At 38.7% G+C, this 27,077-nt stretch overlaps 1 protein-coding gene across 3 annotated transcripts; it reads right to left on the bottom strand.

Moving 5' to 3' along the window:
* Nucleotides 1–27,061, bottom strand: CRYZ (crystallin zeta). Of its 3 annotated transcripts, none has more exons than XM_032296579.1 (9): nucleotides 26,934–27,044; nucleotides 19,461–19,577; nucleotides 17,866–18,018; nucleotides 13,985–14,148; nucleotides 9,378–9,429; nucleotides 4,714–4,863; nucleotides 1,777–1,878; nucleotides 1,567–1,662; nucleotides 1–1,126 (listed from the first exon to the last, which is right to left on the bottom strand). In XM_032296579.1, the coding sequence occupies exons 2-9, from the start codon at nucleotides 19,569–19,571 to the stop codon at nucleotides 965–967; spliced, it is 990 nt and encodes a 329-aa protein (XP_032152470.1). In that variant the 5' UTR covers nucleotides 19,572–19,577; nucleotides 26,934–27,044; the 3' UTR covers nucleotides 1–964. The 3 variants fall into 3 exon arrangements, with proteins under 3 accessions (XP_032152470.1, XP_032152472.1, XP_032152471.1); XM_032296580.1 differs by having other exon boundaries at nucleotides 153–1,126; nucleotides 19,461–19,584; nucleotides 26,934–27,061; XM_032296581.1 differs by lacking the exon at nucleotides 17,866–18,018.
* Nucleotides 27,062–27,077: the final 16 nt, after the last annotated feature.

The following is a 27,077-nucleotide window of genomic DNA, read 5'->3' as shown; positions in this document are numbered from 1 at the left end:
TTTCCTGAGCATAGTATTGATGCCAAGACTGCTAAGAAGTCATCACTGTATTTAATTTAGATAAAGGCTTCCAGCATAGAACACTTTTAAGAAGTGACTGTAAGGAGCTATGCAGAAGTGATAAGAGGCAAATACTATAAAAACTAGAAAAGCAAGTTTTAATTTTCCACAGATTTTATTACACATTATGAGACAAATGCAGATTAATTTATCAAATTTGTGAGCTTATTAATTTCAACAAAAATATTTGACCCTCACCACACAAACAGATAACTCTAAATCGACTTTGAAAATCTAATCAATTGAGAAGTATTACCTATTTGGAGACTATGTATTATATCAAAGATAAAGCTCCTGTTCTCACAGAACATATGGAGTCATTGGCAGCCAACCAACAATGAAGTGAATATTCTAATATTTGGGAAAATACTGAGAAAACTAATAAATTGTCCTGGATATTATTTATTCTTGCCTTTATAAAAGATTTACAGATCCAAGTAAGATTAGTTTAGAATAGAGGTTTTTTAGTCCAAAAAGTGTTCAAAGTCCAATATAGTCATGGCTAATCGGAGACTACGGAACCTTTAGAAAGGTAAGTAGGATTGAAAACCCTTGGAAACTGAGCAGTCTTATTGTGAACTAGCAAGTTTTATGTTTTAATCAAAGGTATGGAATTAATCAAGCATCAGTTAAGAATTACTGGAATGCACCCTCATGCCAAATGACTACTAACATGCTATTTCCTACTATGATGGCTCTTTGATTTGAGACAGATGGCATAAAAAATATTGCTAGCTATACAATGAATTTTACTCTTCTGCTTCTGCTCTCCAAATAAAAATCTTATTTTTTCACATAAGAAACTCACTGAATTGAATGTTAATTAAAGAAAAGATAGGGTAAGTCCAACTGGGGGAAAGACAATACCTCTAATTACGTAGGAAATCCATGAAATAATTAATCATCATAAGAGAAGAATCATTTTTCCAGTAGCCCCACTGCCATGAATGATATTTTCATGAGCCTGAGCTACCTTCTCCAGTGGATATTGAGAACCTATTACGGGTTTCAACCAACCAATTTCCATTCCAGCTTGAAGGGCTGCTGCATATTGCTGAAATTCCTCCTAAGAAAAAGAAAAACAAATAATTTTTGTCGTGGACCATATGATTTAATTTTTAGAAGCATTAAAAAACGTCAGGATCTAAGAGTTATACCATAAACAGTCTCTTACAAATGTGTGACTTTTGTCAACTTGTCCAGAACTATAGAAAAAGTAGTTATCTACAGGGTAACCACGAGTCCCATCTGCCTGGGACAGTGTTAGTGTACAAAATACCTATTGTCCTGAAATAATTATTAGTATCACATTTCTCTCTCAAAAGGTATGCTTACTTGGATAATAAATTATATTGTCATCCTAGCTGTCCTTCTGGTAACTAATCCTTATCCACTCCCTCTAGTCATATAACTAAGTTTAACATCTACTTAAACTTTCAGTTTGCCTGAATAGGCAAACTGTACCAGTGTGTAAGTTAGCAAAATCAGAAGTACTTCTTTTCCTACCTTGGTTGTGGCAAAGAGAGTAACTCCAATTATACTTGACTCCTTTGTCATGATGTCCCGTGGGTTTATTTCAATAGTACCTCTGTTGCCAACAACCTAATATGAAAAGCAGCAAGTCTACAGTTAAGATTACTGCAAAATAGTGTTAAATTGTGGTAAAACATTAAAGTGGTAAAAAAAAAAAAAAAAAAAAAAAAAAGGAATACTTACTATCACTCGCCCTCCTTGCGACAGAAGACTCAAATCTTTACTAAGATTTACATTAGCTAACATTTCAATAATTACATCGATTCCTTTCTCACCAACATATGTCTACATAATAAAAGAGAAATGTAGAGTATGACAACAGGTGAAAAACTGTAAAATAGCTACTATCTGTACAATATATTATAGAAATATGTTTCAAATGATATATAAATGTTACATCCTTGAGACCAACAATGTAATTTTCAAATAATTTAGTTATATAATTATGATATAATTCCAAGTTAGCAGCCAGAACATCTAAAATGATAAAGATTTGTACAAAATACATTGCTGTAATGAAATAAAACTTGCCTGGAATTTTCAGGTGCTAGACTCAATTTGAGTATAAAATACTTTTCCTTAGCTGAAAATTTTCTATCTTTAAAATGAACTTTCATAAAGAAACAACAATCAAAAGTCCCAAAACCACAGGGGCCTCCCATTTTTATTAAAAAACAAAAAACAAAAGAAAATATCATTAGCTGTTTGGTTTTGCATGATTTTTGTTGTTTTGGAGAATTTGGTTTTGTTCTAAGTGGTTTATAATCTGTTTGACACACAAATTCTTTTCTTTTGGCATCTTGGATGTTGGATGCTGGCTCTTACAAAAAGCTACACAGTATCTACATTGAATTCATTTTATTTTAACACACACACAAACATGAATCCCTGTGCCAGGGATTATACTAGGTACCAGGAATGCAAAGACTCCCTATGTTTTAGGGAGCTCAAAACAAAACTAGTGAGAAAGGTGGGAATACTACAGTCATAACCATAATTTAGTGGGCTAAGTAACACATTTGCCGAAATAAACCATAGATTACAGAGGAAAAAGGTAAAAATTTGATTGCCTGCCATGGTCAGAGAACGTTCCACAGAGATGATGACCTGGGCCCTGAGGGATGAATAGGAGTTTCCTAAGCCACAAGAAAGGAAGATGAGCAAGGGGAAGCTAGACCTGAGGCCAACTCAGTCTGGGCCAAATAAACAGAAAAGCAAAGATGGAGAGGACTGAGAACACAAGGACTGACATACAAGCAAGGCTGAAATGTGTGATCAGATAAGGAGTAGTGGCAGGGAGAGAACGAGGTAGGAGAGAGGAGACTGCATGTTGGGACAGACAGTAAAAACACAGTGAATGCCATGTTAAAGGATTTGGATTTTTTTTTTTTTTTAACAGGTATTCATTACTGCATGTGCAAGTACAGTAGGGAACAGAGAGACAAAACTCCTCTCCTCATAGAGCTTCCATTTTAGTTATTTCTGGAGATTTTTTAAAAGAGGGAGACCACAGCAAAGATAAAAGGGGATATGAGCTCAGTTATGAATAAGTCAAGGCTGGAGAAACTGAGACCTAAACTAAGTTACTGTGGTGAGTGGAATAGAGATAAAGAAATACATTTGAGAGGCACATCAGAGATGAAACTGATACAATGAGGTGACCAACTTGCTGGGTGGGAGGGAGAATAATAATTAAGAGACAAGAAAAATAAATAAAGTGAGGGTTTCTGTCTTGGGAGACCAGATGAGTAGCAATGCCTAGCAGGCTGATGGCATAAAGGAACTGAACTCAGGACAAAGATAGTTTTGGAAATCAGCAGCATATGGGTAGTAAGGAAGCCACAGGAGTGTATGAGACTGATCAGGATGAAAGTCTAGCACCAGGGAAGATGAGAGACCAAGTGAAAACAACCTAAGGAATATGAGTATTAAATAATATGAAGAGAAGGGAGATTGAAAGTGAAAAGTCCGGAAAGTAAGAAGAGAATTTGTTTCAAGGAAAAGCAGTAACGGTCATATGCTCCTGAAAAATCAAACAGGATGAAGCCTGAGAGGAGACCAGCAGACTGTTAGTTAGGAGCTTCTCAGGGAAGCCGTATAAAAACTTGGGCTATAAGCAAAACTGCAGTGAGAAGTGACTGAAGGTAAAGATGTAAAAGCAATAAATACCACATTTTCAAGAAGTTTTGTGGGAAAGGGAAGGAGAGAAAGGGGTTGAGATAAAGGTTAGGAGAATTTTTTGAGAATGGGAGACACTTAAGCAGGAGTCAGTGGAAGCTCCTAAGACTTCATGGTCCTAAAATTAGATTATTGTTAAACAAGAACCATACTCTTATAATAACGGGTCATTTTTCATCTTTGTGAATATTCTTGGATAATGGTATCAGCGGTGAGTGCTAGATCTTAGGTTCCCCATACTTACAACAAAGAAGTGCTTTTGCTCAGCTTTTTAGTAAGATGATTGCCATAAAGGTAATAAACTCTCATTCCTATTTTTTCCTTCATTTGTAATGATTTAGTTTACACAGTACTCAATATTTGGGAAATTCTAATCTCCCTAACATGAGGAAGTGGTTGAAGATTAGCAAAGTAATAAATGTTTAGCAAATTGCTATTACAGTACAAGTCGAGAGATTCAGAATCTGCTTGAATTGTTAAATGCAGCAACTAACTAAATGCCACCTCACCACTTTGGATACAGTAGTGATTATTCCTCCAAAGCATCCAGGTAACAAATGAACTTTATTCCCTGGGCCACACAGATCCAGTTTGTAATCTATGGATATCTCACTTTCCATGGAGAATTCACATCAAGCTGCAAATACTAAGCTGCAGCTTTACTTAAAATGTTATTTGCATTAAAAATCAATTTTTATTGCTGTAAGATTCTAGAGAAGCTATATTCTATTTAATACACATAAACAACACAAAAATGACAGTGAAGGTTTAAAAATTAGACATCTCTTCTTTTAAAATAAAGTTTTAAAACACAAAAATATATCTAAGCAGTGAAAAAGTGAAGCAAACAACTTTAAGGGAATAGTTGGTTAAAAATGTATTAAAAATCATGCAAGTCTCCAAGAAACAAAGTTTGACTTTCATAAAATGCTAAAAATTTACCTTAATTTTATCAATATAATTAACTTCTCTGTGATTGAACACTTCATGGGCTCCATTTTGCAGAACAACCTTTTGTCCTTCCTCAGTACCAGCAGTGCCCAAAACCTTTAAGCCATAAGCTCTCGCAATTTGGCATGCTGCTAATCCAACCTGAAAAACAAATATAACCCAATAGTTATATATTCTCTATATTCCTGCAAACTCTTATTAAAGACATGCAATGAACTTAAGATTCCTATAGGACCTATCCTAACTTTAAGCAACTTAAGAGTGTAAATGAAGCAATAAGTAAAGAAGAAATAAGAAAAATAGCTCTCAATTAAGAACATTTAAAATATTCTAGGTACCTTACTAAATACTTTCTACATATTGCTTTATTTTATCCTCACAATGACCCTATAAAGTAGATAGTATTATTGTCCCTATTCTACAGATAAGAAAGCTGAAGCTTCAAATTATAAGTAACTTGGACAAGTCACATACAGAGATGGAAACAGGAGCTAGACCAGTCTGACTGCAGAACCTAACTTTTTAACCACTGCATCAAGATGTTTGTAGGATTTAAAGATAACGATCAGAACATGCTCTCTGACTTCTCTGAGCATATGAAATTCTCAATAACAAATTTAAGGCCTCTACCATTTAAGTGGAAGAGACAGGTATATGGGCAAATTAACTAATTCATCCATATGGTGAATGTTTATTGAGAGTTTACGCCATACTAGACATGGTACTTAATGTAACAAAGAAACTTATATTCTAAGGATGGAGGAATATAATAGTCATATGAACAAATGATATGAATAAAATACATTCAGGAAATAAAAGTGCTAAGAAAAAATAAAACTGGCTGTTGGGTTAAAGGGATGAGAGAAGGGACTATTTAGGTCATCAGGAAGGGCCACTCTGAAAAAAATGAAACCCGAAAAAAGTGAGGAACAAGCCACGAGAACATCCGGTCAGCCACGTGGAGGATGCTATGGGCACAGTGAACGGCCATGGTAACCTGGGGAAGTGGGAATGCAGTCAGGGTCAAAGAACAGAAAGAGGGGCAGCGTGGCTCAGGGAGGGGGCATGTGCCAAAGAGTGGAAGATGAGGCCAGTAAAGGTGAGTCTTACAGGATCTGAGGGGTGAAGGTAGAGACTTCCGAGTATATTAAAAACTATGCAGAACCACTGGAGAGCTTAAACCAGGAAATGATCTGGTTGAGTCAGGCTTTGAAAAGGTCGCTCCAATTACATGTGAGGCACAAAGAAGGTGGAGAGGACAATGGGAGAGGGACGGTCAGTTTGTAGCTGTTAGAACAGTCTAGATAAGATACGAAGCTGGCTTGAACAAAGGTGGTAGCACCGGAAAAAATAAAAACAAATGGGACTTCCTCACAGATTCGATGTAGGAGATGAGGAAAAGAGAAAAAGATAGGATGTCTCCTATGTCTTTGGCAAGATTAACTGGGTAGAGTAACTGAGGAGAAAAACGGAGAGCACTAAGTTTGTGAAAATCTCCAGATTTCACTTTGCCAGGTGTGGTGGTACACGCCTGTAATCCCAGCTATGTGGGAGGTTGAGGCAGGAAGATCCCTTGGGCCCAGGAATTTGATGAGTTTGAGGTTGCAGTGATCACACCACTACACTCCAGCCTGGGAAACAGCAAGACCCTGTCTCTAAAATATAAACACAAAAGAATCACTTAGAACATGCTGAGCTGCACAGTGCTCATCTACTTCAAGGTGAAGATATTCAGCAATCAGTTGAATATGAGTATGGACTCAAAAGCGTCCAGTTGAAGATATACATTAGAGATTCATTATCTTCCAGATGGTATTTAAAGCCAGAGGATTAGGCGGAACTTGGTGGTTCATGCCTGTAATGCTAGCACTTTGGGAGGCTGAGGTAGGTGAATCACCTGGGGTCAGGAGTTAGGGACCAGCCTGGGCAACCTGACGAAACTCTGTCTCTATTAAAAATACAAAAATTAGCCAGGCAGGGTGGCATGCACCTGTAATCCTAGCTACATGGCTGAGGCAGGAGAATCACTTAAGTCAGGGAGGTGGAGGTTGCAGTGAGCTGAGATCGCAACACTGCACTGCAGTCTGGGTGAGTGCCGGCTCTGTCTCAAAAAAAAAGAAAAAAAGTCACAGGATTATAAGAAATCACTAGAATACCAAATAAATGTGCTTAGTATAAAAGAGAAATCAAAGTAATTTAAGAATATAGACAAAAGAGCAATTATTTAAATAACAATACTAGGAAATATGTTTGATTAGATGACAAATGTTGGTACAAATAAGAGTCACAAACATTTAGAGCAGAGTTTCCCAAACTTGGTACTATTGACATTTTGGGCTAGATAATTCTTTGATGTGGGAGAGTATCCCATGTATTGAAGGATATCTACTCTCTAGATGCCAGAATCCCTTCCCCAAGTTGTGACAACAAAATATGTCTTCAGATATTGCCAAATGTCCCAGGACGGAAGGAGAAATGTTGCAAAATCACCTGCTACTCATAACCAGTGATTTACAGGGAGGACTGGGTTGGGCAAGAAAAGAATTATGATGAAAAATAATGATAGAAACTTTGTAACAGACTCCCAGGCCTGAAATGGACTGTAAAGATTTTGGTCCATGGGAATAACGAGGCTGAACTCAGCCAGGTTACAGCAGGAATTTGGTTTAACTGAAATAAAAAAAAAAAATACATGGAACTCACTGTCTGACAGAGGAGAGAGACATCCAATTAGATAAGACACAATCTACTATGGGGTGGACACAATTGATTTTCAACTTTAATTTTCAAATTTGAATAAAAGACCTCTAATAAAACCAACCTTTAAAATGCTATGTAAATACATCTCCTTAGGTTCTAACTGCTTTAAAAGGGCACTCAATAGCTCTTTTAAAGGGATTCTAATTCTATTCTTGTCAACAATTATAAGAGCTAAACTCCTTCGACAGATTATGCACCATTATGTGTCAACTATTTTCCTTCTACTTACTTTGCTTACACTAAAATAGGGCACTCCTCACCAACACATCTGGATAATAGCTGTGTTCATAAATTCCATACCATTTTAAACACACAACATAATCCCACAGGAATTTGAATTAAATGAGGACAGAAACTACAAACAGAAGCAAGGCAAAACCTAGTACTGTTTCCCTCTGATAGGGCCGGGAGGATCAGAAGCACTTCACACACCAGGTCGCCAGCCTATCCCTGCCAGCCAAGGATTTAACAAACTCAGCCAGCTCAGAGAACATTGTGGATTTTACCTTAAAAAAAAATCATGGTGAAGCAACTGGTCTTTTTACAAGAGGGTAAAGGGAATATAAAGAGATTTTCTTTAAACTCTTCTCTCCCCTTCCTACTGAAATCTTTCCCTTCTGTACAGAGTACAAGGTTAGCTCTCTGAAAGCCAGGGCAATTTAAATAAATGTATGTGTTTGACAGACCCTTTAGTTATTTAGGGTTAAATTTAATTTTACCCAAAAATAGCTCCTTCAGTGAAGTTAAACAATGGGAGTTTTGGACAAGGTACATCTGTCATATTTTCTCAAGCCCCATAAAGACAATCTGGTGTTTTTTAATAAATTGTCTGATCTGTGAAATCCTTTAGAATTATCTATTTGAAGTTTAGTAAGCTAGGTGTGAAACCTCGTGATTCATCTGCCTAAAGAAACAGGGCGACAAAAAGGACTGAAACTACCTGGCCATTTTTAAAGGTAAATTCACATTTTCAGAATACCACTCATTATTCAGGGGACAATGTGCCATTTGATAGGTTACTTCTTTCAATCTACTCTCCAGAATACACAGTGCTCTGAAAGGGTTAACCAGCTTCCTCAAAGTAAGCATCTAGCCCCAGGCTTTTCATTTTTAAAATACAAAATCTTATCTCCAAAATTTCCAGAGCATCCACTGATAGAGTTCATGTGGATTTCTCGTTAAATTCTAACTGCAGAGCTCTCTGTAACTTTTCCCTCTAAGCTCCTGAGAGGCAGATTGGCAGCTAGTTTCTGAAAGAGGCTTCTGACAGCCCTGCGTTGGGTGATTTCACTGAAGGGCTTATTTTATTGTAAGTTCTGAGTCCTCCTCCCGCATTCCCCCACATTAGCATTTTCAGCCATGGGTTGTGGTGTTAAGGACAGGGTTGTATACAGTGCACTCCCTGAATGTCATCAAAGCGCATCAGGCAAGCAGCGGAAGGGAGATAGAAGGGACTAAGAATTCACAGTGTGGCTTTACTGCACCGTCTGGGCAACACAGGTAAGCTTTAATGAGCCTTAGTTTCCTTATCTAAGAGAATATGGAATTAATATCAACCTTCAAAAACTGTTTAAAATTCTAATAAATATTCTTATAACATGCTACTTGAAGGCAAAAACAAGGCGAGTTTATCTTAGTCCACACCCAATACGGGTGGACAATCTAATATATTTTTGACGGGGTTCTCTGTTGAATTTATTAACCAAGAAATGCTAAACTGATGAAAAAGCATCACCTTCAGAAGACCAAAATCAAAAAAGTTTTACTACGTAAAGAAAAAAAGCAGCTTTGACTGTACTTATAAATCTGGCTTTTAAAAATGACCAAAGGAACTATAATGTGAAACCCACAAACCCAAGCTTGTTTAAAAATACATTTAAAAAAAAGATACTTACTCCTCCACTCGCCCCGTGAACCAGAACACTTTCTCCAGCCTTCACACGGGCACTGCAAGAGAAAGCATAAGTTATATCTCCTTATTTTCTGAAGCTAATTAATCTCAGGTGTTTTCATCATCTTTAAGGAATTTCTACTTTTAGTCGGGCTAACACTGACACAAAGAGCAAATGCAACCTGATATACAGTCCCAAATATTCCCTAAGCTCCGCAGAATAAACAACGCCCTCAATTCATTTATTCCTTTAATAAATATTTATTGAGAGTCTTTATGTGCCAGGCACTATGCTGGACACTGAGATCACTATGTGGTACTGCTTCTGAGTGGCTACAGTCCTTGTGGGTCATGAAGTGAAACTGCGGAGCCTAGAGGATCTGGAATCTCTCATTCCCATATATTCCCACAGAAAGGGCCTCAAAGCAGGTTTATCATAGCTCAGTCTTTATTCTGTGGTCTAGAGTAATGCCCAAGTAACACAGTAAGTAGGGTACTTTTTGCCTGGGGAAAAAAAGTATTTTTTTTTTTCTTTTTCATGTTTTTGAACTCCCATTTCGGAAAGCAATGCTGAGTCGGCAAAGGTCAGAGAGTAGGAAATGCAATAAATACTATTACAAAGATTCCCTTGTTGTCCCTTAAAATGTCCAGATCCTCTAGTGAAATGGCATATTCTTTCTACTTCTGGTTCACATGACTACTTTTCTAGTACATACTGAAAAGACGGAACATGCAGCAAGGAATGAGGGGATGCCTCACTATTCCACATGGAAAGTGCCAATGTCACAAGCCGGCAGATGCTATGAGATCTGGATCTGATTCTCAGGGTAGATCTCTTACTTCCTAGAACAATGTGGGGTGGTCACACTGCAGAGACATTATGGAACATTATGCTCCATCTGGGAATGAGAACACAGTAACTGGAGTCCTGCTCCCAGCTGTGCCCCAACAGCTGAGAAGTGGCAACAATGAGCAGTAAGTGAAACTTTCTCCCATACTCTTGCTTGGAGCTAAGGGGACTGAAGACAGTAAGTTAAACTGAAGGCTTGAATAATAAATCCAGAGAACTTTTACCAAAAAACTAACATTTTAAAAGTAAAATATAAATGTAAGGGGATAGGATGACGAATGTTCAGCTATGGGATATGAAATACTTCCCAATGAAATTTTTACAAAATTATTATAAGATGCTCCTCAAACATTAAAGACACATTCTCATAAATCCCTGGGCCTGGGGTAAGGGGAGAAAAAGCAAACAAATCCCCGGCGCAATCCTTACGTAGAGTCACTGTGACAGTGAATTTTATGTGTCAACTTGACTGGGCCAAGGAACCCAATAGTTGTTCCAACATTATTCTGGATGTTTCTGTAATAGGTTTTTTTTGTTTGTTTTTGTTTTTTGTTTTTTTTTTAATGAGATTAACACTGCATTAGCAGGATTTTTCATAAAGCAGATGACCCTCTAGAAATGTGAGTGGGCTTCATCCAATCAGTTGAAGGCCTTTGTTCTCAAAGACTGACCTCCAGTGAGCAAGAGGAAATTCAGCCAGCAAACTTTCTATGGACTTAAATTGCAACTCTTCCTTGTGTCTCCAGCCCACTGGCCCACTCCAACAAATTTTAGACTCACCAGTCCTTTGCAATTTCGTGGGCCAACTCTTTAAAATAAATCAGTGAGTGAGTGAGTGTGTGTGTGTGTGTGTGTGTGTGTACAGACTGATTTTGAGACACACAGACAGACAGACACACATCCTGCTGCTTGTTTCTCTGGAGAACCCTGACAAATACAGTCATTCTCTCTGGTGCTCACAGCACTCAGCCTGGCCTTCCATGCTGCTGTCCCCTACCATCTACTAGTCACTGAAGACTCTAAGACCTGGCACATAGGCTTTCTCTTCCACCTCAAATCCAGCTCCAATTAAGGAGATTCAGCATTCCTCAGAAAGAATATCAGGCACCACAGTTCCTGAATTTTCCTCTATTTAGCCACTCTCTTCCAGGGCTATAAACACCAGCAACCATTCTACCTGAGAAACATCAGATGCCAATAACCACTATTATGACAGTAATCTATCCTAATTCTGCAAACCCATGTTCTCTCAAAACCTTTCTTCAACTAAGCAGAGATCACTGACTCTCAACAGCTCCATTTCTGCCACTTGCTGCTCCTGGCGTTCCTTCTGTCCCTACTCGGCCTGGACCCCATAGAAGACTGCCCAATCTCCTCTCCCCTCACCTTCTGTGCTCTCATTTCCTTTATACCATTCCATTTTGCCACCAATATTCCAGCCCTGGATTAATGTTCAAATCTAACTTCCTTGATACTTTATCCAAATGGCTAAGTATTATAGAAAAAAAAAAAATCACATGACCATGCATTTTGGTGCCACTTCAGCTCTGATTCTTAAAAGATCACTTTGCCTCCTACTTAATTGTGAAAAGTGAGGCAATCACAGATAAGTGCCTTCAACACTCCGCCTCCCCACTCATAAATGTTTCCGTAAGTATGTCATCTTTACCTCTTCTAGGCTTTACGGACAAGCTGTCCTTTCCATACTGGAAGCCAATTTCTCTACCTATGTCCTAAGTCCTTTCCATCTTACCTTATGCAGATCTTGCTCCATCTGTAAATATGTTCAAGTATTGTCTATCCTTTAAAAAAAATCCTTTTTTTCCACAAACTCTCCTCAAGTAACCTTCAATTCTCTCTTCCTTGTCTTCTCCATTTTTAAAAGAATAGTCTCCATTCAAGGAATTGATTTCCTCTTCCTGCCTCAGTCCACTCAGTCAAGCTCTTCCCACCATTCTGTTGAAAAGAAGCTGACTAAAGTCACCATGACCTCTTTATTGTTGAGCCCAACTGCTACATTTTTCTGAACAGACCTCTGTGTTGCATTTGACAGCTGGCCTAACTCCTTAGTAGCATTATCAACTGCCACTCCTAAGGCTGCCAGCAGTGATTGTGTACTTACCCTGTGCCAGACCTGTACTAAGAACTTTATACACATTACCTCCAAGTAATTCTTACCACACTCTAGCAGGCAGGTGCTGTTATTACCTATGTTTCTCAAATCAGTAAACTGCACCTGAGATGGTTAAGTAGCTTAAGGTCACACAACTAGTACCGTGTGAAGACACTAACCCAGGCCTTTCTGTCTTCAAAGCCCATGCATTTACTGGATGCTTAAGGGATACCATGACCTCTAGATTCTGCCAGCCATGGGATCCTTTTTCTCTGACTACATTCTTAAATGGTGATGTTCACTTCATGAGGGTTCTATTTTCACTCCAGTGTTCTCACTTCCTGAGGGATTTCAACTACTTTTCATCTTGTCAATTCTTACCTACAGCCTGATATCCCCAAATTTTTATCTCCGGTCTTCAAGCTTCAGACTTTTTTATCCAACAGGCCACTGAACTTCTCCATTAGGATGTGTCTCTCACAGTTTCAAATCCAAAACTGAACACAGCTTCCCTTTGAAACTTTCTCCTTTTTTTTGTCACAGTTAAACATGACCCAAGCTAGAAAGCTAGACTACTCTTAAGCTCTTCCTCTCCCTCATTCTCTACCTGCAAATAATCACCAAATACCCCTGATTTTACCAACACTAAATAGTTATTCTTCCCTTTCTATTTACTTCTTCCACCATAACCCTTGCTCAGGCCCATAAGGATTTTGTCTAGTGGAGACTCCTATAAGATACTTCTACCTTTCTCTCTCCACTCCTATCCTCAAATCCATCCTACACACAGCAGATACATGATCTCAATAAAACACAAACATGACAATAGCAGTCTCCTGAATAAATCATTTCATTAACTCCAATCCCTTACAGAGCCAGGGATGAACTCTATAATCTATCTTTTACCATCTGAATTCTATCTCCTTGATGACAGCTAACATTTATTGAGAGATTACTCTGTTCTAACTTTATTCTTCACTACTCTTTCTCTTGAAATCTCCTAACAAAATCAAGTTTCTATAGCTGTTCCCATACACTATACTGTTTTTCCCCATACTATTCCCATTGTCTAGGATGTCCTCTCTCCTTCCAGCTACCCTTGCTCAGGTGAATTCACTGTGATGCTTTTCAAATACTTAGAAGATGGGATTAAAATATAGATTCTAAGGCACCAGCCATGGAAACTAACCAGAGGGTCTGGGGTAGGGCCCTAAAATATACTATTAAATTGCTGCCTAGATGATTCTAATGGATAACAAGATTTTGAACAATGGCTTTAAAATAGTCTGAGTCTCACACCTTGCCAGGAAAGCCTACCTCATCACCACAGGCACATGCCTTCTGAGCCCATACATCCCTATGTACATGTCCACCACTGTACCTTCCACATTATACATACACATGACCACTCTTATGTCATTTCCCTTACTAGACTATGGGCATCTTGAAGACAGTGTTTGCTCTTCTTTGCATCTTCAGAGATTAGCACAATCCCCCAAATTCATACTTTCCATTCTATGAACGTTTCAGGACAAGTAACTGGTAACCAGAAATGATGAACAGATGGATGCACAGACAGCTAGAAGGAAAGCAGTTAACACTGCCCTCTTTTGGCACCGGTGATAAAAATGACAGCATGTGTTATTACCTGTGGATCAGAGCTCGATAAGCAGTAAAATATGGGATACCGATGGCGGCTCCTTGTTTAAAGTCCAGTTTTTCAGGCAGTTTGTAAACAGTATGGTCTGCTGCAAGAGCGTACTCTGCATAGCCCCCAGAGATCGTGCTGCTAGTGAAAACTCTGTCACCTTTCTAGGGGAAGACAAAAATGAATAAATGCAGGAGGACTAAAAAATTCTGTTAAAATAGGTATAATCCTTTACAGCAAGAAATAAGTATTTATATATTGTTCTCTCTACATAGGGTCTCATATAAATAATTTTAAAATAGTGAACATTTAAAATGTTTATTAGTGGAAATGAATGGGAAGAAAATCTAAGGAAAATAGAAAAATATAAGAAAAGGAAGGAGAAACTTCCTTGAATGGCATCATGATGGTGTTGATGGCTCAGCTCCATAAAGAGCTTGCTATGGAGTGTTAACTAATTTCATCTTCACAACAGCCAGTAAGGTGGGCATGTTTATTATCTAAAGCAATCTCTGCTACACAGATGACGAAACTGAGGTACAAAGAAGTTCAGTAGTTTCCTCAGATCAAGCAGTTATTAAATGGCAGCCAACATAAACTGTTATTTTTGCCCAAAATGCTAGGGAGAAGCAACAAATAAAACGTGAATTTTCTTCTGCACACCAAACACCTATTCTAAATCTTGTCCCCGAGCTTCCTCACCCCAGCATTGCCATTACTCCTCATGCAAACACCCAAAGGCAGAAAACCCTGCTAGGACCCCGAAAGCAGGATGAGCCAGGACAGGCTTCTTCACTTGTCACGGCACCAGAAACACAGTAAAGTCTCAACAAATGTCTGTAGGACCTCACTATTACAATGCAGCTGGGTGACTGAGGTTGAAGTAATGCCCTAGCCAGGCATTATCGGTCCAGTGTATGATTTGCACACTAGGGAAAATTAGGCTGCCCACCACAACCACCTGCCTTAACTTCTTCTTCTTAAAAAAAAAAAAAAAGTAAATATTCCTTAGAATAGGCAAATTATCAAGGCAATGACTGTTCAGTATGCTTTAATTGAAATCTGAAAAGGTAGAAATGCTATCTGATAGAATGAAGACAAAAAAAAGATTCAGAAGGCATCCAAGAGTCAAAGACAAGTACCACCACCTAATATGGTTGCCTAGAAATGTCAAATATGATGAAGTGAATATTAATACAGTTTTTACAGCTTAAAAAACTTGTCGAATTGATTTCAATATAATTCAAACATTTACTGAGAATATACTACATAGAAAGCATTATTTTAAGTTATGTGAGGGATAGCAATACCCCTGTCCCTAACCTCAAGCATCCTAGACTCTAGGAGGAGAGAAAAGCAAAGGGCAGAAAAAATTATAAAGCAAGGCAAACATGATGAACCACTGAAGATAGGTAGAAGAAAAAGAAATTACTTCCAAGTAGAGGAAATTAGGAATAGTTTTTATTGAGAAGCTAATAATGAGGTAAGTCTTGAAGAACAGGACAAGATTTTGAAAACTAGAATGAAGAAGAGTCATTTTGAGTGAAGGAAACAAAATTGGCAAAAAGATAGGGACAGGAATAAATGCCAAGAAATTAGTAGCATTTACTACCAATGAGTAAGTAGATGAATGTGTGGTATGTAACCGTTTCAGGGGATAAAATGAAAAGAAATTGAAGCTAAAGTGTAAAATCCTTTGAATCCATGTTTTAAAGTTTCAATTTAATTCTGTCAAGTAAAGAACCAATATGAACAAAAACACAGGGATGAGAGGCCTGGGATGTGCAGGGAAGGACAAAGAGTTCATTACTGAAGAATAAACCACACTGTGAGGAGGAGTGGGAGGTAAGAATGGAAACATAAATGGGAGAGAGCATGAAGCAATCTTATTTCACAGCAACCAGGAATTTTAACAGTCTCCCTGAAGTCTACAAGACATGGATGCAAGAATGAAAACAGAGGTGTAAAACAATCAGGATTAAATTCTATAAAACAATTCATTCTAGAGTAAGGATGAATTCCAGGGAAAAAGAGAAAGTTAAGTGTCTATTATGTAAATCCAGGTCAGGGGTGTAGTTAAGTAGGTAAGAGTGCCTGAACTAAACTACAGGCAGTGGAAATGGAAAGGAGAGAGAAAACAGTTCCAATAAGGTAAAGCGAGGAGTAAGCCTCATACCCCAGAGGTCACCAAGACAGTCACACCAGAGAGGCGCTATCGGCAGTGAGAAAAGACAAGCTCAGTTTCAGACACATTTTGTGAGACATTTCTGGAGTTTGACCATGTGAGTCCAGTGTCTCCAACAGAACTCTCTGTAAAGATAGAAATGTTCACATCTGCACTGTCCAGCAGGGTGGCCACTGGACACAGGAGGCTATTAAGCATTTGAAATGTTGCTAGAGTGATTCAGGAACTGAATTTTCAATATAAATTTAAGTTGAATTTTAAATTGCCACACATGGCTAGTGGCTACTGTTTTGGACAGCACAGATCCAGAACTTAGCAGAAAACTCTATGCTAAAGATGTAACGTGATAATGGCGACGAAGGGAGTGTATGAGATTATGGAAAAGGTACAAAATACAGAAAGTAGAGTTTTAAATAGGGACTGAGAGCCCCAGGAAACACCAAAATTTGAGAAATATCCAGAAAAAAGAGAGGCATCAAAATGGAGGCCCAGAAAGGAAGGGGAGAGAACAGGAGAAAATAATGTCACAGAAGCTGCAGAAAAAGTTTTTTTGAAGAAAAAGTTAAGTGGCTGTGAGTGTCAAATGTCACAGGAAAGTCAAGAGAGACAATGACATAAAAGGGCCCATGGCCGGGCGCGGTGGCTCACGCCTGTAATCCCAGCACTGTGGGAGGCTGAGGCGGGTGGATCACAAGGTCAAGAGATCGAGACCATCCTGGTCAACATGGTGAAATCCTGTCTCTACTAAAAATACAAAAATTAGCTGGGCATGGTGGCGCGTGCCTGTAATCCCAGCTACTCAGGAGGCTGAGGCAGGAGAATTGCCTGAACCCAGGAGGCGGAGGTTGCGGTGAGCCGAGATTGCGCCATTGCACTCCAGCCTGCGGAACAAGAGCGAAACTTCGTCTCAAAAAAAAAAAAAAAAAAAAAAAAGGGCCCATTAACTCCAGCAATGCAGAGGCCATTAGTGATGTTAGCAAGAATCCTTTCAGTGGAGCTATGGGGGCAGAAGCCAGGCTGCCACAGGCTGAGGGGTGAAAAGCTGTACAAATTTGCCAGTCTTCCTGTGAGGGGCACCATAATCTTCTCCATCAACCTCATTTTGGTAAGGGGCTGCCAAAGTTGAGAAGATCAAGGAACTATGAGGAAAGATGCTAGGACATGAATCTACTATGAATATGTCTTTTGAGAGATATATATCTATATATCTATATCTATATATCTGGATCATAGCATTTTCATTGACTGAGTCAGAGCTCCAAAACTGTATAGTGACCTTGCATTTTTTTCACGTTTTACTTATTTTTCAAAAGAATTAACTTGCCCTTTATGAAGCGAAATTTATAAAGGGAATTAAAAATTATGTTAGCTTTTGTATCATCAAGAGTTAGGAAGTAGTCTAACTTCCTTGTTTGTTTTATTTCTGTACATATTTCTATTAAATCAAAAAAAATTACAGTTCATTCTGTGGGGACATGAAGATCCAGAAATTACCCAGCACCTATTTACAACAATGTAAACAAATAAGGCCTCTGGATAAAATGTAATTTCTTTTTTGACTAGAGGAGTCCCCCAAGTGGCAGAAATTGTGTAATGGGGCCTTTTAAAACCTTAAATAAGATGCATTTGAAAGTTATGTTCAAGTATTTTAAGAAAATAAATTAAGCCAAAATAGAAATAATTTAAAATGCAATACCTTGAAAGCAGATGCATTATCTCCAACAGCTTCTATCACCCCAGCCACATCCGAGCCAGGAGTGTAGGGTAAGCATGGTTTTCTACTATAAGTACCAGAGCGAATGTATGTCTCCACGGGATTGACACCACATGCATGGACCTTGATTAGAACCTGCAATGACAATGCATTTTAGTTCACAGAAAGAATTTAGGCATTCATTCAGCCTTATGCAAGGACTGTGCTGATTATGGAAGCTATGAAATGGGAGAAAACAAAACAAAACAAATAAGTGCTTGCCTTCAATGAACTCACATTCCAGTTTTACAAGCTAACATAAATTGACATGACAGAATGGCTTATGTACTGTATTAAAAACATGCTGGGGAAAATTGTGAAAGAAATATTTAAGGGAATAGGAGGCAGAGACCTCTGCGTGTTCATCAAACTCGTTTTCTCCTTTTCCTGGGTACATAGCAAGAGCAGTGCTTCTTTGCCTCCCTCAGGGTTATGGGTAACCAAGTGACTGAGTTTTAGCCAATGGAATGTTAGCGAAAGTGATAGCAGACACTTGCAGGCCTGAACCATTATAACTTCCTAGCCAAGTCACACTATGCTTTTCCTCTTTTCATGGAGATCCTAGAAGAGAGAGGTTGGGTGACAGAGCCACATGAAAGAAGAAGCTGAGTCCCTAAGTCACTTCTGGAGAACAGATACACACCCACATTTGAGAACTTTTAAATTTAGTGTATAAGACATACTTATCTGTGGCTGAACCACTGCATTTTTAGGTTACAGCAATTGTACGAGCTAATTTTACCTTAATTAACACAGAATGATTACCTCTGGTATAAGCGTAAGGGAAGGTGTCATAAAGGAAGTAGTACTTGAGTTAGGGTTTAAAAGATAAGGAGAAATTCTTTAGAAATGATAGGAAAAGGGTATTTCAGGTAAAAAAATTACATGTGCAAAGACAGAGGAATGAAGGGGTGTCTTAGAGAAACTGGACCAAGTCTGATGTTGTTACAGCACCGTATCTCTACATGGAGAGGGAGTGATGAGAAATAAATTTGTAAAGATAGGTTATAGCCAAATTGTAAAACCTCTCATAGGCTTGCTAAGAAAATTGGACTTGGGACCCTTGGAGGGTGTTGTAATAAAAATACATAATTTTAAATCAATAGTATATTGTTAAAGTCATTGGAGAGGATTAAATTGTATACATAAATTCTAATGAATCACACATGAAAAAGCATGAATGCAAAAGAAAATTGTTTTCCCAGCATGCACAAAATAAAAATCATGAATGTTTGTAAGAGAATAACTTATTCAAAACTCCTTATGTGTTCGTTCAGAAAAATCCAATTATTGCACTACATAGATCGCTCCATACATCAAAAATTTTCTTATAACCAGAGGTTATTCCTTTTCATACATTTACTTCACTAATTATCAGATTTATGTTCACTTTATCAACATCCATATGCATATGCTGTATGAATTCCATCCTAATTCGATGTCTTTAAAAATCATTGTGAGTCTGCTTCTTTTGAGTACTATGTGCAAGAGACTCACACTCAGTGTATATGGCCTCAGTAAAGTAATTTTATTTCTACCTGATGGTCTTTTGGAATCGGTACTGCAACATCCAACTGCAGTTTCAGGACTTCTGGTCCACCAAATTCAAAAACTCTAACTGCTCTCATCAACTTCTGTCCGGTTGCCATGGTGATCTAGATACTAAGAAAGAAAAAAATTAATGTATTGTCATATTGTATCGAGGATATCACCATGTTTGTATCCCCTAGAGGGAACACATCAAACAATTTTTTCAAATAACAATTTAAATCATGAACTTACCACTGATCTCATTTCATGTTTAAGGACCTTTCATCTTACAAATCTCTCAGCTACAAAGCAAAATACTTCATGCTACTTCCTATAGGGATTCAGTGCCTTCAACAAAGAACTCAAACATGCAAACAAAAACATCTGGATAGACATAGCATGATACATATTTAGGTTTTCTTTTGTGTAAGCTTGGGTTGCAATATCTTAGAAATTTTATGAGTTTAGTTTTATTAACATTAGGTAAACTGACCTCCTTTTGTTAGATTATGAAATATTTCAAACATTTACCTGACACCCAGTGTATTGGTTAATTTTCATACTGCTATCAAGAAGTACTCAAGACTGGATAATTTATAAAGGAAACAGGTTTAATGGACTCACAGCTCTACATGGCTAGAGAAGTCTCACAATCATTGCTGAAGGCAAAGGAGAGGCAATGACATGTCTTATATGGTGGTGGACAAGAGAGCATATGCAGGGGTGTTCCCCTTTAAAAAACTATCAGATCTTGTGAGAGTTATTCACTATCACTAGAATATCATGAGGACCCCCTTCCCCCATGACTCAGTTACTTCCCACCAGGTGCCTCCCATGACACATGGGAATTATGGGAGCTATAATTCAAGATGAGATTTGGGTGGGAACATAGCCACACCATATCATTCCACCCCTGGACCCTCCCAAATCTCATGTCCTCACATTTCAAAACCAATCATGCCTTCCCAACAGTTCCCCCAAAATCTTAACTCATTTTGGCATGAACTCAAAAGTTCACAGTCCAAAGTCTCATTGCAGACAAGGCAAGTCCCTTCTGCCTATCAGCCTGTAAAATCAAAAGCAAGTTAGTTACTTCCTAGATACAATGGGGTTACAGGCAATGGGTAAATATAGCCATTTCAAATGGAAGAAATTGACCAAAACAAAGGGGCTACAGGTCCCATGCGAGTCTGAAATCCAGCGGGGCAGTCAAATCTTAAAGCTACAAAATTATCTCTTTTGACTCCATGTCTCACATCAGGTCACTCTGATAAAAGAAGTGGATTCCCATGGTCTTGGGCAGCTCTGCCCCTGTGGCTTTGCAGGATAAAGCCTCCCTGCTTGCTGCTTTCATGGGCTGGCATTGAGTGTCTGCAACCTTTCCAGGCACACAGTGCAAGCTGTCAGTCTGGGTTCTGGAGGACAGTGGTCCTCTTCTCACAGCTACACTAGGCAGTCCCCCAGAAGGGACTCTGTGTAAGGGCTCCCAGCCCACATTTCCTTTCCACACTGCCCTAACAGAGGTTTTCCATGAGGGCTCTGTCCCTGTAGCATACCTCTAACTGGACATCCAGGCCATTTCCCCACATCCTCTGAAATCTAGGTGGAGGTTCCCAAACCTCAATTCTTGCTTTCTGTGTGCTAGCAGGCCCAACACTACATGTACGTCTCAGGGGCTTGCGGCTTGCACCCTCTGAAACAATGGCCTGATCTGTATGTTGGCCCTTTTTAGCCAAGGCTGGCATGCAGGATACTAAGTCCCTAGGCTGCACACAGCATGGGGTCCCTGGGCCTGGCCCAGCAAACCAATTTTTTCCCTCCTAGGCCTCTGGGCCTGTGATGGGAGAGGCTGCCACAAAGGTCTCTGACACGCCCTGGAGACATTTTCCCCATTCCATTATCTTGGTGATTAGCATTGGCTCCTCCTTACTTAGGTAAGTTTCTGTAGCTGGCTTGAATTTCTCCTCAGAAAATAGGTTTTTCTTTTCTATTGCATCTTCAGGCTGCAAACTTTCTGAACTTTTATGCTCTGTTTTCCTTTTAAACATAACTTTTAATTCCAAACCATATCTTTATGAATATCTAAGACTAAATGCTTTTAACAATGTGCAAGTCAACTCTAGAATGCTTTGCTGCTTAGAAATTTCTTCTGCCAGATACCCTAAATCATCTCTCTCAACTTCAAAGTTCCACAGACGTCTAGGGCAGGGGCAAAATGCCACCAGTCTCTTTGCTATAACATAACAAAAGTCACCTTTGCTCCAGTTTCTAACAAGTCATCTCCATCTGAGATCACCTCAGCCTAGACTTTATTGTCTGTATCACTATCAGCATTTTGGTCAAAGCCATTCAACAAGTCTCTAGGAAGTTCCAAACTTTCCCACATCTTCCTGTCTTCTGAGCCCTCCAAACTGTTCCAACTTTTGCCTGTTACCCAGTTCTGAAGTCACTTCCACATTTTTGGGTATCTTTCCCGCATTACCCCACTCTAATGGTACCAATTTACTGTATTTGTTCATTTTCATACTGTTATGAAGAAATATCTGAGACTGGGTACAACTTATAAAGGAAAGAGGTTTAACGGATTCACAGTTCCACATGGCTAAGGAGACCTCACAATCACGGCAGAAGGCAAAGGAGAAACAAAGACACAACTTAAATGGTGGCAGACAAGAGAGTGTGTGCAGAGGAACTCCTCTTTACAAAACCATCAGATCTCATGAGATTTATTCACTATCATGAGAATAGCATGAAAGACCTGCTCCATGACTGAATTACCTCCCCCAGGTCCCTCCCATGACACGTGGGAATTATGGGAGCTACAATTCAAGATGAGGTTTACGTGGGGACATAGCCAAACCATATTATCCAGCTTTAACAAACCTTAGCATTTTAAAAACCTAAAGCATTACAGATATAATTGAAGACTAGTGTACTAATAACCAAACCTGCCTCTGGCCCTTTAGTCACATTTCAAGAGGTAACTATAACCACAAATTCAGTGCTCATTATTCCCAAGCATTTAATACCACTTCTACATGTGTATGGAATATTAAATAATATGTGTTATTGTTTTGCATGTTTTCAAACTTTATATAGTTTAAGAAATATAAAAATCTCAAAAACTTAATGCTGAAAGGAAAAAGCAAATTTGGATTTGAAAAAGAATTCTACAATTTGCTTTTTCCTTTCAGCATTAAGTTTTTGAGATTTATCGATGTTGAAACACTTGGCTTTATGTAGTTCATTCATTTTAACAAAAGGGGAAAAACATCAAAAACTAAAAACAATGCACCATATGCAATCTTTTGTAAATTACAAGTAGCATGTCTAACCTTTCTGTCCTAACACTGTTAATGTCAAATGAAATGAAAACTCAAAGTTAATATAAACTACAAAAAGGCAAATAACATTTGTACAGAAAATTATATGATCTTAGAAAATCTTCTGTACCTGTAAAGATGTAATGAAAGGGTTTGACTATATCTCCATAATTTTATCTGTGGGTTATCATAATTTCTTGAAATCAACCAAATAGTATTAGATTCTGGCATCACCTAAAACATCTTCCTCAACCACAAAAAGTTTAAACATTAAAAAGAATTGTAGAAACCAGGACCTGACATGAAAGAATTCAGACATTTACTGTATCAGAACTTCACACAGGACTACTCAGAATAGAGTCCATATTGGCTATAAAATGTCATTCCACAGTTCCACATACAGCAGTTGGGGGGCAGGGGGTGGAATCAAAAGTATTTTAGTAGTGTCATTGATGTAAAATTCCTGATATAATTAATCAAAAGTTTGTGTCATTTTAAAACCCTTAAAATGATTTAACACAGTGTCTAGCATAAAGGAGAAAGTGACATTTCCAAAGGTTGTTTAGTAATAACATATCCTGAAGGGTGGTCCTCAGGGAAAAAAAGAGGCAGAAGCAGGCAAGACGGCATAAAGACTACACTTTAGAACAGCTTGGCAGTCTCTGACCGGGAGGTGATCTGTCAGAGGGCAGGGCTGGGAAAAAACAGCCCAGCCCTACCCAGCAATCCCACCACGGTACTTCCATTCAGGTCTCCACTCAAGCGGAGAATTTCTTAGATAAGAAAGTGAAAGCATCAAAAAAATAAAAAAGAAAAAGGTTGTCCAGATCAGAGTTTTCCATGGTGGATATAAGAACATAGAGGTTTTTGTTTTGTTTTCTTTTTTGTTTGTTTGTTTTTGGTTTGTTTTCCACATGGTATTATGGAAAGAGCAGGTTTTGGAATATGCAGCTCTAGGTGTGAGTCCCAGCTCTATCATGTAGGAGCCACATGGTCTTGGACCAGGTAGTCAACCTTTTAAGTCTCAGTTTCCTCATCTGAAATTTAGGCTCCCACTCAGACTTATGTGCTAGAGACATGGCAAGCACCAAGCACAGAACTTAGTAAACATGGGCTCTTGTATATAGTAGACATCATTATTTTTCCCTCTATTGTTCTTTTCAATTTCTGAATCATAAGGATTGCTTGAGCCTAGGAGATCGAAGCCAGCCTGGGCAACATGGTGAAATATCATCTCTACAAAAATTAAAAAAAAAAAAAAAATTAGCCAGGCTTGGTGACAGAGTGAGACCCTGTCTCAAAAAAAAATAATAAAAATAAAAAATAAAAAGGCAGAGTAGAGAAATCATTAAAATGTTATTTAAAAATACATACTCTATAGTTCTATAATCATCTTTAATTTAATATAACGATACTTACAGGACTCTGATTGTCAAAACAAGCTCTTATTCTCAAAGAATTCAGTCTAGAAGATGACTTAAACAAAACGTTAATACCAAACATTGATTGTTACCCAATGTGTATTTTTCTGAACCTCAAATGTACATAAAGCAGCGTGTTAAACAAAGAGAAAATGCCCCACGCTGCCCCTACCTTCTGTAAGCTGAGTGCTCTCTCTCTTATACCTACACACATACCCTATGACGAGCTTGCTCTTTTTTCATTTTCAATATCTACTTACTGCCTACCTATGTATTTCTTTCAAACACACATATCTCATGACTACCATAAAAAAACTATTTAATAATAAAAGTAAAATTACTCTGAAATAGGATCTGTATCTTCTCCCCACCCCCACATTTTGGCATTGGCTAAGCTGAGAGAAAGGAATAAAGGAAGGACACTTATCCTTCCTACTGGATTTGGAAGACTAACCTGCTTTGTCCAGTACTATACTGCCATATTAGCCTATCGGGCATGTAAAGTGATGTGGTATGGCCTGACCACACTATCTCCTACTTTGCTTCTGCTGATCTTATTTCACACTGAGCCTCCAGCATTCTGATGGATCAGGCTCCAACCTGCACTCCTTGCCTTTGAACTCACCTATCCACGGGATCATCATATGCTTCATAACGATGAAGCATGTCAGACGAGATTATAAAAAGAAAAAAAGAATGTAGCATACTAATAGTAAATAGGATAATACTTAAACTCCTGTAATACCTCATTTCTTCTAAAAAGCATAAGTCTTCCACCTCCATTGACAACAGGTAGAGAAGTTATTTAAACTATTATTTTATGCAGAAGTAAAAATAAAATCACCATCCATTTTATGGATGAGGAAATATCTCGAGAGGTTAAGAGACTTGGCCAGGGTCACATAGAAGCAAAGCTAGAACCCAAGTCCTATATTTAAATGGTGTTAGCTGACTTTTTTTTAAACTTTATTTACAATCCTTTTCATTTCACCCTTTGAAATGTTGGCATATAAGACCTTTTACTTCATAAACTTTATGATAGTAATAGTGAGACAGACTGAGCTAGAAAATGTGAAATCAAACTAACCTGCAGGTAGAATCACATATTTTATGACTAAGGCATCCTTAGAGTTTGAAATTTCTCAAATGCCCACTAAGTCAGGGAACGCTGCAGAAATACAAAGTACATGATTCTATTTTTAAAAATTAATTAAAAAATTACTCCCTAGCATTGGAGCCATGTGGACAGGACAGGCCTTTCCATTGCGTGTGTTTTTTAATTAAACCGTGCTTCAAATAGGCCTTCCTATTTATCAAATAAATTTTTTTTAAAACTTAGAGTACCTTGGTTTAATTTTTGGTTTTACTTTTTACCTCTGAAATGTTGCCAATAGGCCTTACGAATCTAGGAAATAGGAAATCCAGAATCCTTCCTCCAACGGTGATATTTTCCTCGCTATGCTTGTATCCATTTGATAAATTAAAGGAATTGGGAAAACGTTAATATATTTTAACACAGGATGAACAGATCAACTTACAAAGCCAGAGCAAAGGAACATTACGAGACAAAAGCAAAAGTAAAATTAAATAAGAAATTTGGCAAGAATTTTAAAAATTGAAAACTTAGAAGAGGAATCATTGTAAAATGTTCTGCTGCTAATAAGAAATGACTCATGGGAGCATATGGTTTATTATTCTTAACCCGGAAATATAAAAAAGGCAAGAATTACAAGTGGTCAGAGAAAGTCTCTTGGCTGTGTGATCTTGCCAGGTCACTTCTGCTCATTTGTGACAGGACGGGGTATGAAGAGGGGAGGAGTTTAGGAGCTGATTCCGGACCCCTCCAGGTTCCATGATCTTATGGACCACGGCAGTCTGTTCCCTAGTGTTGGAAGTGTAGAGCTTGGAGAGATTTGCTGCTGAACTCTGCACTAACCAGACACGGAGTCACAGTGGCTTCAGTGGGACTCTTACAGCAATTTCCATTAGCTATGGACAAGCATTCCAAACTTTAGCCTTTAAACGGTTTAATCATTGACACGCCTTCCCTGGTCACTGAGTCTCCTCTAGAAACTCAGTATAAACATCCAACGATGTGTTAATAGAGTGTTTCGTAATTTTGTTTTGAAGATTATTCTAGGTGGGGGGCCCTCACAGGTCAGTAAAACCATACATTTCTCTCCGATAGTAGACTGCAATCCTGTTGGGAAAGCTGGAGGAAGATCAGGCGGAGAGCTCCGGGAAACCTGTAATTGTGGGAACCCAGGAGAAAAAAAATCCCCTACAACTGGGCTGTGGGAAGGGGTCTGGGCAGACTGCTGCGCGCTGCTGCAGGAATCCCCAAACCCAGGCACAGGCTACAGAAAATATCAAGCAGGTGACTGGAGTGGGGTGCAGCGTGACATTGGGGGTCGCGGATTGCAGGGGGCAGGGGGTGGAGACTGGGCAGGGGTAGTGCCAACGGACGCCTCTCTGTGTAGTAGCCTAAACTCAGAGCCTAAATGCATGACCAGGGCTAGGAGCCCAGGACCAGAAAACAAAACGCCCTATGTGATTTATGGACCGGAACTTGCAGCCCCTGGAGGGGAATGGCTTCGATCTGGAGCCCTTTATGCACTAGTTCTCGGGAGGACAGAAGGCAGGAAAGGAGTGCAGCTAGAATCCTTGGTTCCACTTGGACAAGCAGTGGGGAGATTCGCTGACTGAACAACTAAGGAGACTTTTTAAAACCACTTACCAGAATCTAGAGTGGGAATTAAAATCTGCGAGGGCTTCTTCAGATTCCACAGAAGGAGGCCTTCCACATCTCCAACTTTTTGCAGGCTCCGCCAGAGCGTGCTCCACCCCCAGGCGAAAGCCGGAGACGCTCCCAAATTCAGAA

This window comes from Sapajus apella, unplaced genomic scaffold (assembly GCF_009761245.1).
Source record: "Sapajus apella isolate SASKATOON/1434 unplaced genomic scaffold, GSC_monkey_1.0 scaffold36, whole genome shotgun sequence".
Taxonomy (NCBI): Eukaryota; Metazoa; Chordata; class Mammalia; order Primates; family Cebidae; genus Sapajus; species Sapajus apella.
The sequence above is the reverse complement of the archived record's forward strand: the minus strand, read 5'-3'. Positions and strand labels throughout refer to the sequence as shown.

What these genes read in the sequence shown, in the direction of transcription:
- CRYZ (XM_032296580.1), bottom strand. Translation starts at nt 19,571, where the DNA reads ATGGCAACCGGACAGAAGTTGATGAGAGCAGTTAGAGTTTTTGAATTT. An exon ending in ATAATGCATCTGCTTTCAAG is followed by an intron (nt 14,149 to 17,865) that starts GTATTGCATTTT and finishes GTCTTCCCCTAG; the next exon opens with AAAGGTGACAGAGTTTTCAC. An exon ending in CTCTCTTTGCCACAACCAAG is followed by an intron (nt 1,127 to 1,566) that starts GTAGGAAAAGAA and finishes TCTTTTTCTTAG; the next exon opens with GAGGAATTTCAGCAATATGC.